The following is a 13,421-nucleotide window of genomic DNA, read 5'->3' on the forward strand; positions in this document are numbered from 1 at the left end:
TCTTGACCGAAAAAAAAAAAAACCTTTCTATTCAATCTATATTCCATATGAGAAAAATAAATAAAATTTTTATATTTAAATTTCTCGTCAGTTTTAAATTTAATTAAAATTGACGAGAAAAAAAATAATAATTAATTTTTCATCACTAAAATAATAAAGGTTTTTAAAATTTTGAAATTCTATTTTGTATAATAGGATATTTATTTTTTGTTTGAAAAATAATATATAATGGTAGATTATCTGTATATTTCTAAGGGGTATATATAGCCGAACAAAAATCTTGTTGACGTTAATTCAACCGGAAGTGACAAGGTAACGTTGCATCATTTCATTGTCAACGTTACTGTCAGCTTAAATATCTTTTTACTCTATCTATCTCGATTTTGAGTCATTTTCTTGTTATCTCCTGTTTGGATTTCTTATATATATTCTCACTTTATTCCATCTATTCTTTTCTACTTAACATTATTCCCTGTGACTCGAATGAAGAACTATATCATATATATACGTATAATAATCTTCAGTTCATATCGTTTCGACCTTTTATTCAAAAGAAAAAAAAAAAAAAATATACATGATACGACAAATACAGACGTATCTAATCCGAACACTAGAAACACAAGTTGGAAAAGTATATAATCATATAAAAAAAAATAAATAAAAGCTAAAGAAATAAAGTCCAAATATCAAATATATTTTATACTAAATCGATAAAAAAAAAATATATATATATTTACCATTTTGAAATAAACTTTAAATTCCATACCAACATTTGACGAAATAAAACTTTTTAAAAATTTACAATCATATTTGACATTTATATTTTCAGGGAATACATTTTATATTAAATAAAAAAAAATCAAATAAATAAATTAAAAAAGAAAAAAAAAAAACAGTTAAAACGTGATGTACGTATTTATGAATAAAATAAATGTTTTTTAATAATAAAAAAATTCATTTAAAAATATGTATAGAGTGAAAAACATATTTGTATTTAAAAAGGATAATATTGATTCTAATTATGGTATAGTAAATTGAGTGTTTGGTGTAACACCCTTGGGGCTTTTCCAGATGAATAAAATTTCATTGTGTTCGTGAGGTTTGATAATAACAAGAGACCCAAAAAGCCGCAAGCTCAAGGTTTTAGAATAAGGTGTATAAGAGAAATAGGGTATGAAAAATTGAAAAATATAGAAATTGAGTGTGCGAGAGCACAAGTGAAGGTGGGTTTTCAAAATGGCCTGAAAGCTTTGGTTATATAATATATAATATATAAAGAGAAAGACAAAATTGTAAGGCGTGACACTCTCTTTCTCTCTCTCATATTGTTTTACTACCTTCGTTGTTGTATTGATATTGCATGGACGTTAATAATGCAACGTATTAAGATTGGTTTTACCAACTACGTGCCGATACAACAACAACAACAACGAGAGTTGAATATATATGTATATGTTTATACGTGATATTATGGTCCAGGTCTGAAGCAAAGACAAAGCAAAATGTACAGAGTTGATGGCCACTGAAATTTGACCGACATAAATTGAAATTATATTTAATAATATTAAAGAATTATTTATAAATATATTTTTCAGTATATCAAAAAAGAAAGATATAAAATTTTCAAATTTATTATTTTTTTTTTTCCATAAATGTATAATGTATTATTTTACTTTTTATTTTAATTTTTCAATTAGTTTAATCAAGCTGGTAAATATATAATATTTATATTACAAAAATAAAACTTACCCTCTTTATTTGCACTGCTTCTAATTTCTGTTGCTGTTGGTGGAGCTGATGGTTGTGCCATTTCTGAAAAATAAAAAAATAAATAAATTTATATGTATATATATTTTATTTGAAGGTAAAAATAGTAGTTTTGTTTTTAGAATTTAAAAGTTAAAATGTGGTGTATTTATTATACAATATATATTCTGTAAGATTTGATTTTTTTTATACAATATATATCAAGTACTGCTCATCTTCAGTATGTATACCATGCAAATAGTGTAGTTATCACTACAACGATGCAATAAGGTTGGTTATGATAGCACGATCATGAGAATGAGACAATCGAGACTCGAGATGCGTGTCAAATGGCCCATAGAAAAATATTGGCTACATGTATACATCCCTCTAAAGTTTTATACTCTTTCTAACAATATACCAACCACCACCACATAATGAAACTAGATATTCAACACTAGTTTATTCAACAATCGTAAAAATAAAAAATAAAATTTTTACCTTTACTATAGTAGAACGAAAAATACATATATTTATATGAGAAATAAAATTTCAACTCACCGTATAGCCTAATTGATCCTTCAGTTTCACCAAGTGAATTTTTACTAATACATCGATAACTTCCAAAATCACTTGATTGGAGATTTCTAATAGTTAATTGCATATTTGTTCTGTAGCTACTTTCCATTATTGTTGATGTATATTTATCATTTGATAATACCATTGTATTATTAAAATTCCAGTAGCTTATTGCACGTGGATGTGCTTCAACATTGCACTCAAGAGTTACATTTTTACCAGCTGGTGCACCCATCAATTGATTTGGTACAAATATCGTCGGTGAAACTGCCAACAAAAAATAAAAAAATAGCATAAAATTTATAGATACATATTATAAATAAATCGATTAACATTAAAAATTAATTTATCCATTAAATTTATAATGTAGTTTTCATGTTGTGAAAGTATGAATATCAAATGACAAAAAATTTCATGTAAAATGTATCGAAAAAAAATTCTATCAGTGTCATTTACTTTTATTTATTATTTATTTCTTAAAAAAGTATTCTATCTAGGTACATATATAAATAATAAATGAAATAAAAAATTTTTTCAACAAAGTTAAAAGTATTATCTTTTTACAATGAGGATATATATGCCATCTTGAATCCTTAGTAATTAGCCAACTTTATAATCCATTCTTGTTCGGATTAATGAACAATATTACAAACGAAATGTATAATAACTTTTTGTAATAATCTACATGTAATATAATATTATTTTGGTTTTGAGAAACAATGCATATGTTAAAGTGCATATGTTACATTTACAAAATTATCTCTAAAATAATAAACTTGACGTATTATTAAATTATGTACAACAAGCTGATGTTAATTCAGGCTTTTGAGTGTGGTTTCACTATGTCGACATATGTTACAACAAATTAATTTACAACTCAATCGAAATGAATACCTATATATTTTCATTATTCAATAATTTAAAGAAGCCAAATATATGCATTAATTAATAATAATTATTTTAAAGTTAAATTAAATTGAAAAAAAAAAAAATGGATTATAATATTTTTTGAAATAAAAATTCAAGTTAATTTAGATATTTAATATTGTGTTATTAGACATTATTTACTTTGATAATAATATGATCAAAATTTAGGTTGATTGAGTGAATTCTTGGTTGAGTTTCAGAGATAGGAGGGCTAGGGGAGGAAATATGCGCGTTAATTAGGGGTCAGTAACGGTGAGAATCCATTGGATCTGTGGCTAATGGTATGATGCATACAATGATAAGGGAGGAAAAGGGTGCTACATGCCATTGAATATATAGCATACATATATATATATATATAAACTCAAATATATTGTATATATCATGTTCGATATATATAGCTAGTGAGTATGGAGGCGTGCTTGGCATAATCCTACCTCGTATACCACACAACTAAGCTTCAAATTGTTTCAAACTCTTAACAATTACGTAATACCAATTTCTCTTTGTGTATTTCAAATCTATTCTGGAATTTTAGGATTTCAATTTTGTTGATATTAATCAAACAAATATTTATCTTAAATTAGTTAATTGAATTATCAAAAATTTTAATTGTAAATTAAAAAATTAAAAAATATTTAAATGAATTTTTCAAAGTATTATTTTTTTAAATATAAAATTTTAATTATAGTGTGTTTTATCGATCAGTTATATTTTCTAAAAAAAATACTGTCATTTAAATTTATTATTATTATTTTTATTTCAGGAAAAAAAAATAAATTTTTTTATCTTTTTACAGCTGAAAGATCTTAGTGGCAATAAGCTTGAATATCCTCACTCTACTCTGTGTCATAAAAAATCCAGTAGTATTTTTTTTTTTTTGTTTGTTTTGCATAAAATATTTACCTGGGTCATCTAAATATTCAAGTGACACACGTGCATTGTTTGTGAGGCGTATGTACATATCGTATATAGAGCAAGTGTTCAAGAATTGAAAGGTAAAAACAACAAAAGGATAAAGTAAGTGACATAGATGGTAGTAGATGGTCGAATGAAATTTATGTTGCTTAAAAAAATACAAGATTCAGTTGGTTTTTGGTTTCACCTAAATCTTGAATTGTTTTTTTTATTTAATTTAATTTTTTTTTATTTTATTTTAATAGAATTCAAGTAAACACAAGATGATAAAATTCTGGGCCTGACGTAAACGAATGAAATGCATAAAATAAAAATAAAAAAATGACTTTATACCATTGGGGAAAGTAGAGATGGAAAATAAAAAAAAGAAGGGATAAAGTTTGCCTCGTGCCGACTTTTTGTATTTCCCAAGAGATATTTGGCCGGCCGATCTCACAACCACAACAGTCAAAACAACAAATGAAATTTCAACAATTTGCCCTGGAATACGTTGGAATAAATTCCCAATGGTATGCAAGCTACATATGAATTTATTTTTAGCACCAAGATTAGTTGAATTTTTTTTTTTTTTCTATACACTATTGTAATTCTCTATTTATGAAATATTCAATATAGATAAATGGCAAATAATAAATTCATGAATGAAAATTAAGTTTAAAAAAATAAAAAACAATATATAATTTTGAATTTTTATATTAATTTATATTTTTAATACTTACATTCAACATCGACTGTTATTCTTTTGCTGACAGTTGGTGGTATTCCATTTGTTGCGATGCAAAGATATGCTCCCATTTCAGTTCTTGTAATTTTTGTTAAGTTAAGCTGTTCACCAAGATATTTTTCAACTGAAATAAATAAAAAATATTGTGATAATTAAATTTAGCTAATAACTTGATTAACAATTTATTGATCTTATTTGACAAATGAATGTACGTTTAAAATTCGATGATGCAAATCTTAAGCATTTCTTAATGATTACAATGTGTAACGAATTGTCTTATTTATTTTCTTTTAACTCACTTTTTTATGTCTAGATTTTAAACTATCCATTCACCTTACATTAAGAGCAAAAGTTTTTCATATAATAAATCGCACTTGTGCCTCGTTTCATCAACTTCAAGCGGCAATTTACGATGGAAGTTCTATGCAGTGGTCGCATGGGGACTAAAAGCAACTGTTTAAAGCGATTCTCTCGTGGTGTTGAAGACGAATGAAAAAGATGAAGTTAATGTGATAGACAGAGTTGGACAAAATATATATATAATAGAAAAGGATCAAGTCCCACACTTGACTGTATATATATATAAAAAGCTCAGCAGAATCAAGGCCCAAGAGAGGTATTGTAATTGAAAACTTTAAGGCTTGCTACTTATGAGCACACTTTGAAAACTGTGAGTTTGTCTTGTGTAAACATTAACTCAATGTTCATTCTCTTCTAACCATCCACCCTTCATTTCTTTTGTCGTTTTTTTTTTTCTTTATTTTTTTTGTTTTACTACCTCACTCCATCAACTTCTTTCATCACCAATTCGATTGTGCAAATGAAAGAAATCCCTAGATGATACATTGTCGACGTTTTCTTTTTCAACTTCATGATTATTCATTTTCAATCAAGACTAAACTTGTCGAGTTTACATGTTAGCAAACAATTTTTTATTTTAATTAATTTTTAAAATGATTTTTAAAAAAAAATTAATCATATAAAATATAATTAAATTACATTTTTTAAATTAAGAATACTTAATTTATTGATTAATTAAGTTAATTCAATTTCTTTTGACATTGGTTGAACTAATTGCTCTCGTGTATGTATATATTTATTAATTGCAAGCCCACAAAAGAGAGCTTGGACTCTGTATCGACTGGGCGTGTGAATTTCGCTAATGGACAGTATATAACTCAATAATAATCTACTAAATGTTAAATTGATCTTTTTATTTATTTTCATAACTATTTATAATTTTTTTTAAATATTATATTAATTGATTAAAGCACAAATTATTTTTCCAAATGCTGACAACTCATCATGGTATTTTAAATGACAAAATTGAGATTGATATTATTCATTTTGATTAATAAAAAATTGTGATTGAAAGCTCATTAGATCATAGATAATTAAATGTTTAAAAATATTTAATTTTATTAATTTGATTGGCTTGGATTCATTGAGCTGTGGTCTATTGAATTTATGTTTTTTAATACTAATTTTTTATTGTTTTTAAATATTTTATGTATTTTTAATTAATAAATATATTTTTGATATTTATAAACAATAATGGTAGCTATAAATTTACTCATTGTTTGTTTTTTTTGCTACTTTAAAATAAACTTTTGCGGGATATAATATCTGCTATCTTTCACAGCTCATATTACATATTTATTTTTTACTTTAAATTTAACGCTTACACGTCCAACTAAGCGTACAATTGCTCACACATCCGTGAGTGTGACAAAAAAAATAAATTTATACAAACCGTACATAAAAAAAAAAAATGATCATACAGTTGCTGAAGCAACTGTGCCTTCCCTGCGGGGGGAATTTTAATTTCTTCTTTAATATATATCGAAATTCGTGACTACAAATTTATTTCATTCTCTATTGTTACAATGATTATTGTGACAGCTAAAATTTATTTAATTTTCATCCATTTTGCTTGTTCCTTCTAATGGGTCATCTCCATGTCCAGAATCACTTTCTTCTAACCTTTTAAACTCTTTGTTTTTATTCATTTTGTTGTACTATGATTTTAGACTGTCAATGTTAAATATTTATTACAAAATTGTCGAGTTCGATTGTATTTATTCTATTTACTTTTTTCTCTCGGTTGAATCAGGATTTAACGTTTTAGTTGTTGCTGAAGTCGTTATTATATTTTTCATTTTTTTATATTCATTCATTTTCAATTCCTTTAATGCTATCACATCACCCTTTTTTTCCTAGAAATTTTCTGCCTTTTCATTCCATATAGTTAGTTCAATCTAAAATATATTTTCTTTGGTAAATTTATTATCTTTATTCAGTTTAATCAAACTTTTTTTCATTTAAATTTTATTTTACTTCATAATCACTGTCGTCTGCTAATGTTATTGTTCTTTATTTTAATAACCGTCCTGACATTGCATATATAAATTCCACTTTATTTATTGCTATTATGATTGCGATGATATCTAAATAATGTCATTATTACTATTGAATTGTTTTCTTTTTTTTTTTTTTTTTTTTCGCTAAAATTATTTTGCCTGCAAATGAATTAATTGGTAGATGTACAATTTCTTGTGATTTTATGAACTCGAAATTAATGTTTGGTATATTTTCATTTTTCTCATCGTCATCGAATTTTATATTAGCTTCTACTGGTATCATTATTTCTTTATTATTTATTGATGGGTATTGTTCATTAATTTTTCTCACTAATCCTCCAGTGATCGTATATATTTTATTTGAATTGAATATTTAATAATTTATCATGTTAATAATTTTTTTTTAAATCATTTTGTTGAAAAATCTTGTTGAAAAATATGATTTTTCCATGATATTTTGCTATACATTTCTTTTTTGTTTACTGATATTTTCCTAATATTTTCCTATAATTATTGTATTTTTCTTCATATTCAGTGATTTTTCTATATTTTTGTTTATTCGTTTATATATTCTCTATTTTCCTATATTTTTCTTCATTTTCCATATTCATCGTGTTCAGAATGATTAAGGGACTTAGAAAATTTTCGGGGGGGGGGGGGGATAATTGATACGTTCCCTTATTTATCGTTTTTTTCTTTATATTCAGTCACTTTCCTATATTTTTCTACATATTTACTAATATTTTCCCATATTTATCATTTTTTTCTTTATATTCAGTGACTTTTCTATATTTTATCTTTTATCTTTATATTTTCCACATATATCGTATTGGTTAAGATTAAGGGACTTAGAAAATTTTTTGGGGGGGTGTCTACCATGGTTGAGATTAAAGGACTTAGAAAATTTTTTAGGGGGGGTGTCTACCATGGTTGGGGGGGGTCCAGAAGAAAAGCGAAAACAATAGGAAATTAAAATTCCCTAAAAAAAAAACAATTCCTCAAAATAAAAAATCGGAAATACAAACAGAAGCTCTTGGAATTACACTCGTAACCAATTAAAAAAAAATTTCGTCAAATATAAAATTTTGTTTTATTTGAAATTAAAAATAAAAAATAACAACAAAATACACATGCCATAATTATAAACATGAAAGAGACCAAATATTTTTGCATGTTTGTAAAAAAAAAAAAAATTCATATACATACCTATAATAAATTGAAAAGCTTTTTTTTCTACTCATGTACTTCATTAAAGCATACAACAAGTTGTTACGTTTTTATCGTTATTTATAAAATTTTCTTTTTGCTAATTTTAGTTTAAAAAAAAAACTTTGTTTTTTTCATGCTGACATTATTATTTATTTATTATTATTATTAATATTGAGCTTGCCAATTAGTGAAAGGTATAACTGTTAGTTTCAATGAAAAGCTACATGGCAAAGTTTGCCTTTTGGTGTGTATGTCACAACGTTAGCAACAGTTCAATGTAAAACTCCCCGACTAAATTTGCTCGATAGTTATTAGTATTGGTATTTATGATAGCAATAATTATATATACAGTACATGTAGCTATCTAGGGTTATTGGTACGGTTAACTTTTAACGAGGGACTAGAAACTCAAAGGTTATATGGATGCATTGCACATCGTTGAAAAGTTGTCTTGACTACGTCATCGTGTAACCATCACTACTATCATCATCATCATGATCATGATCATCATTTTCGTCGTCATTGTCGTCATCTTGTCTTTCTTTTTCTTATTCGATGAACCATTGAGTCTTAGCTGAAGCATAGTCGAACGAGTTACCAAGCTTGTTAGGACAACATGAGTATGGTATCAAGCCATGATTCTCATGGAAACTTCATACAAACTATATTCCAATAATGAAAATAGCAAACTTGTTCAAGTATATGTATACATGCGTATACATATTACACGAACATATTATATTCATTATATATAATTATAATTAGACATCGTGTATCGTATATTGATATCAATTATAGTGATCGAAACACAACTACCAAAATTCAAAACTTTACAACTTTCATTAAAGTTATTTTTTATAGAATATTTTGCTATTTATTAATTGACAATTTAATTATGAAAATATTTAATAATACTATGAAAAATATTAATACATGAAATATTTTATTCAAAAATTTGTTTGAAAATTAAATTTTAATGATAAATTTTCTTTTTCATTTGAATATTTATGAAATGATATTATACTCGTTGTATATTCGTTACTATCGTGGAAAAAAAAATCGTGTAATTTGAAAATATTCATGAAAATAGACAAGGTAAATGTGTAAAAGAAGGTTAATGAAGATGAACATAACAAACGACTATAGAGACATCAAGACTTGGATATTCAAAGACTGAAATCTAATTGGAAGTAACTAATTTTTATGATAAAAGGCATTTTATGATTCTTGACTTTATATTTCAAGATAAAGCTTTAAAGTTTAACTATATATAGCTGGATGATTCAACAAGGTGAAAATACTTGACTTTGAATTTTATATTTTACCTTCATCTTTATGTATTTTGTTTTTTTTTTTTAAATAACTGTTAAATATTTTTAACATCAAAGTTTATATTTTTAATTTCAATAATTTCTTTCATTTTCATTTGAGTTTTATATACAAACAATTTTAATATTCCATTTCAGCATGTATTAATAATATAAAAAAATTATTCCAAATGAGATACTGAGTAATTTGTTGTATTTACTTAAAAAAAAAAAAAAAATACTTTAACAATTTTACGATTCACTAAGTTGTAAGATATTTTTTTTAATTTTATTTTTAAATATTACTTGCATACACACACACACACAAATAAATTGCTGTATTATAATTTAACTTTTAATTTTTTTTTATTTATTTAATTTAAATAACGAAAAAAAAATATTTTCACTTTTTCAAACGAGTAAATATAAAACATAAAAAGATATAAAATAAATAGAAAAATGAAAAAAAAAAAATAAATTAATGAAAAGAGCTAAAAAATTGAGATCATAAAATGTATGATGAAGGGTAGAAGTGAATTTTCAGCAATGCAAAAAAAAAATAAAAAATGTTGCAAGAGTGTTCTGGGCATATGATAAAGTTATGAAAATTTCAAGTTTTTCAAGGTATCATGCATGAAAAAAAATAAAAAGTAAATACTTGGTGAATGAATTAAGCTTATTTTTCGAGTACTTAGACATCCAGAGATAAAAATTAAAATATAGAAATAAACCACGCAAGTGTTCACCTCCAGCGAGTTCAAAAAACACGAAAAACAAATTAAAATATATAAAAAAATAAATAATTAAAATTTAAAATTGAAACAATATAAAAAAGTAAAGGACAAGTTGATGATGTATTTGAAAATTTATGTTAAATATTTGAATGAAATGAACATTAGTTGATTCGCAGACAGTGTGTTTAGTGGTCAACACCTTTTACATGTCAAATACATCTGGATATTGGATAAATGACATGTTACAAGTAGAATATAACATTGTATCATCCACAAGAGACAGCAAGATAAATAGATTGTTTAAACAGAGACAACAAGTGAAGGAAATAAATATAGTTAATACATTGCATATGTAGACTATAAATTATAATAGTTATATATACATTATATAATACAAATTATGTATATAGCATAACATTCAAGACTTGGTAGCTCACTTCTGGTTGCACGTGCGACCGTCCTGGTATAATTCATGACACCCATGCTTTTATACAAGACCGGTTAAGTTTTAATCCATCGTTTCCAACGACACCAAGTTGTACCTCTGACTACGTGCTAAAATTTATAAATGTTTCACACTTTCCAATTCATTCTCATACACTATGTGTGTATATATAACTTAAAGTCTGAAATTCGCCTGTTTAACCTACATCAAATATATACTCATTTGTAAATGTTTCAGAACACATACATGTTCATCATTTTGTATATTATTTTATCTAAAATTAAATTTCAACTTGCATGTGTCTTAATCTGTTGATGAATTTTTTACTCTATTTTTTATAAAATATTCTTCATCTTTTTAAATTACACGATCGAGAACGCTCTTTATTTTAGCCTCTCAGGTATTATTTTTATGAAAATAAAGATAAAAATAATGAAATAAAAGAGCTTAAAAAAATATATATCTATTCTATATAAAAATAAAATACGTTATTATAATTTTTTTCAATTGATTTTTCAAATACGTGCTTTTTTATTTATCAATCAAACTGTTTTTATGATTCTGATATAAAAGTAAAAAAAAAATACTACTTGAGGATTACTGAAAATATGAAAAAGAAAAAACATAAAATAAAAAAATTTGTAATCCAGTATGCGCAACGTCTCTTGCATATTTCACGAACAAAAACTCAACGTGTACGTGCATAATTTTAAGCCTCTTCATTCTTTAAAAGAAAAGAAAAAAAAAAACAAATGTTTTTCTTTTCTTGGCTGACGTGATCCAAGTATGACCATAGTGCAACAAGATAAAAAAGAAAAAGCTCAACTCACTTGTGAGTTGATTAATCACTGCGATATTTACAGATACAAAAAAAAAAAAAAACCATGAGAAACTATTGCAAGATGAGTATAAACACAGTTGCTTATATGTATAAATGAGTTAAAGACACATCAAGTGTCGGGTAAACACGTGCACAGTGTAACCCTTTCTTTACTTAATGGACATGATAGCAGCACAAATCCGCTTTAATCTCTTCCCTATATAAACTACCACTTGTGTTTGTAATAGGTACATATTATATTTTTTTTTTAGTACAGTATCAAACTAAACTTGTTTATCCACACCAATAAGTATGATTATTTTTTTAACTCACCCTTTGATCGTCGATCAATTGGAATTGAATGACCATCTTCACGTCTCCACATGAGAGTAGGTGTTGGATAACCCTCTGCTTTGCATGTCAGTGTTATATTTTGATGTTCTTTCACAGCTACTGTACTTTCTGTTGACAGTGTGTCTAAAATATTTGGTGGTACTAAAAAAACACAAGGATAAAAATTTAACACGACAAGTTACATGATTAATAAAGTATTTAATTTATATATTTTTAAATTACCAACAACTTGAAGATATCCAACTTGGCTTATCATTGGTACTGTATTAACTTGACACATGTAATATCCTCTGTCTTGTTGTTGAACATTTTGAATACGAAGTAACCATGTTTTTTGTTTATCATGTGATATTGAAAATCTTGGCATTTTAACAACAACATGGGTGTGAATTGTTAAAAGCATTTGACGACCAACATGCAACCATGCCACCTGTAAAAAATTATTCATTCATTTTCAATTATTTTATTTTCAAATTTAATATTAATCAAATAAATTTATATTATATGCTGGTAAGTATATATAATTTTATTTATCATGCTTTGGATATTGAATAAATTTTTTATTATTAATTTATAATAATTTGTAATAATTTTCATTATAAAATTTTAGTTTGTCGTTGTAAGTATATATATTTTAGCCGTTGGGCTCGATCTTGAAACTATATGACAGTACGCCCACAGACAAATGTTATTACGCCACGTATTTCACGCTCCGTCAGGTTAACTTTGGCATGACTATAATCTCATTCTCCTGGTACTACAAAGCTTATACAATTTAAATTTAAACAGCTGACTTGAAGTTTTCCAATCTCAGATGTATCTCAGATATATATAAATTTTAATGTTTCAAAAATATTGTTTTCATTTCTTTGAAAAATTCATTTTTCATGTTTTTTTTTTTAATTTTGAAAACAAATATATATTGTATATTGAAACAATCATTCTATAAGTGAACAATTAATATTGATAAATTAGAAAAATATAAATATCAAATTTTTAATTAAAAAAAAAACTGCCAAAATATTTTTTTTTTCGTTTTTAATTTAAATTTATTAAATTATTAGTTGATTTGTTTTAATATTGTGTTTTGTTACTTGTTTTACTCAATAAAAGAGGTTCAATATGCATTGAATCGTGATTTAATTGAGTGCTGTATAGATGGTATACATAATCGTCGAGGAGAAATAGAGTTTTCCGAGTTTTGATTGGCACTAGTGTGACGGAATTGGGGATTTATGGCTTCAGGGTTCGTTAAAGTTGTCTCGTTATATATTTGCGGTAACATACACACGCATATA

At 25.5% G+C, this 13,421-nt stretch overlaps 1 protein-coding gene across 8 annotated transcripts in view; it reads right to left on the reverse strand.

The window, feature by feature from the left end:
- LOC122852911 (lachesin-like) overlaps positions 1-13,421 on the reverse strand; it is a 129,669-nt gene that overhangs the window by 14,029 nt on the left and 102,219 nt on the right. For all 8 annotated transcript variants that reach the window (XM_044153029.1, XM_044153035.1, XM_044153034.1 and 5 more), the window contains 5 exons: positions 12,346-12,553; positions 12,103-12,264; positions 4,890-5,018; positions 2,308-2,592; positions 1,750-1,812 (listed from right to left, as the gene is read on the reverse strand). In XM_044153029.1, coding sequence (XP_044008964.1) covers positions 1,750-1,812; positions 2,308-2,592; positions 4,890-5,018; positions 12,103-12,264; positions 12,346-12,553 — 847 coding nt within the window. The remainder of the gene's footprint in view (positions 1-1,749; positions 1,813-2,307; positions 2,593-4,889; positions 5,019-12,102; positions 12,265-12,345; positions 12,554-13,421) is intronic.

Source organism: Aphidius gifuensis, linkage group LG3 (genome assembly GCF_014905175.1).
Source record: "Aphidius gifuensis isolate YNYX2018 linkage group LG3, ASM1490517v1, whole genome shotgun sequence".
Lineage (NCBI taxonomy): Eukaryota > Metazoa > Arthropoda > Insecta > Hymenoptera > Braconidae > Aphidius > Aphidius gifuensis.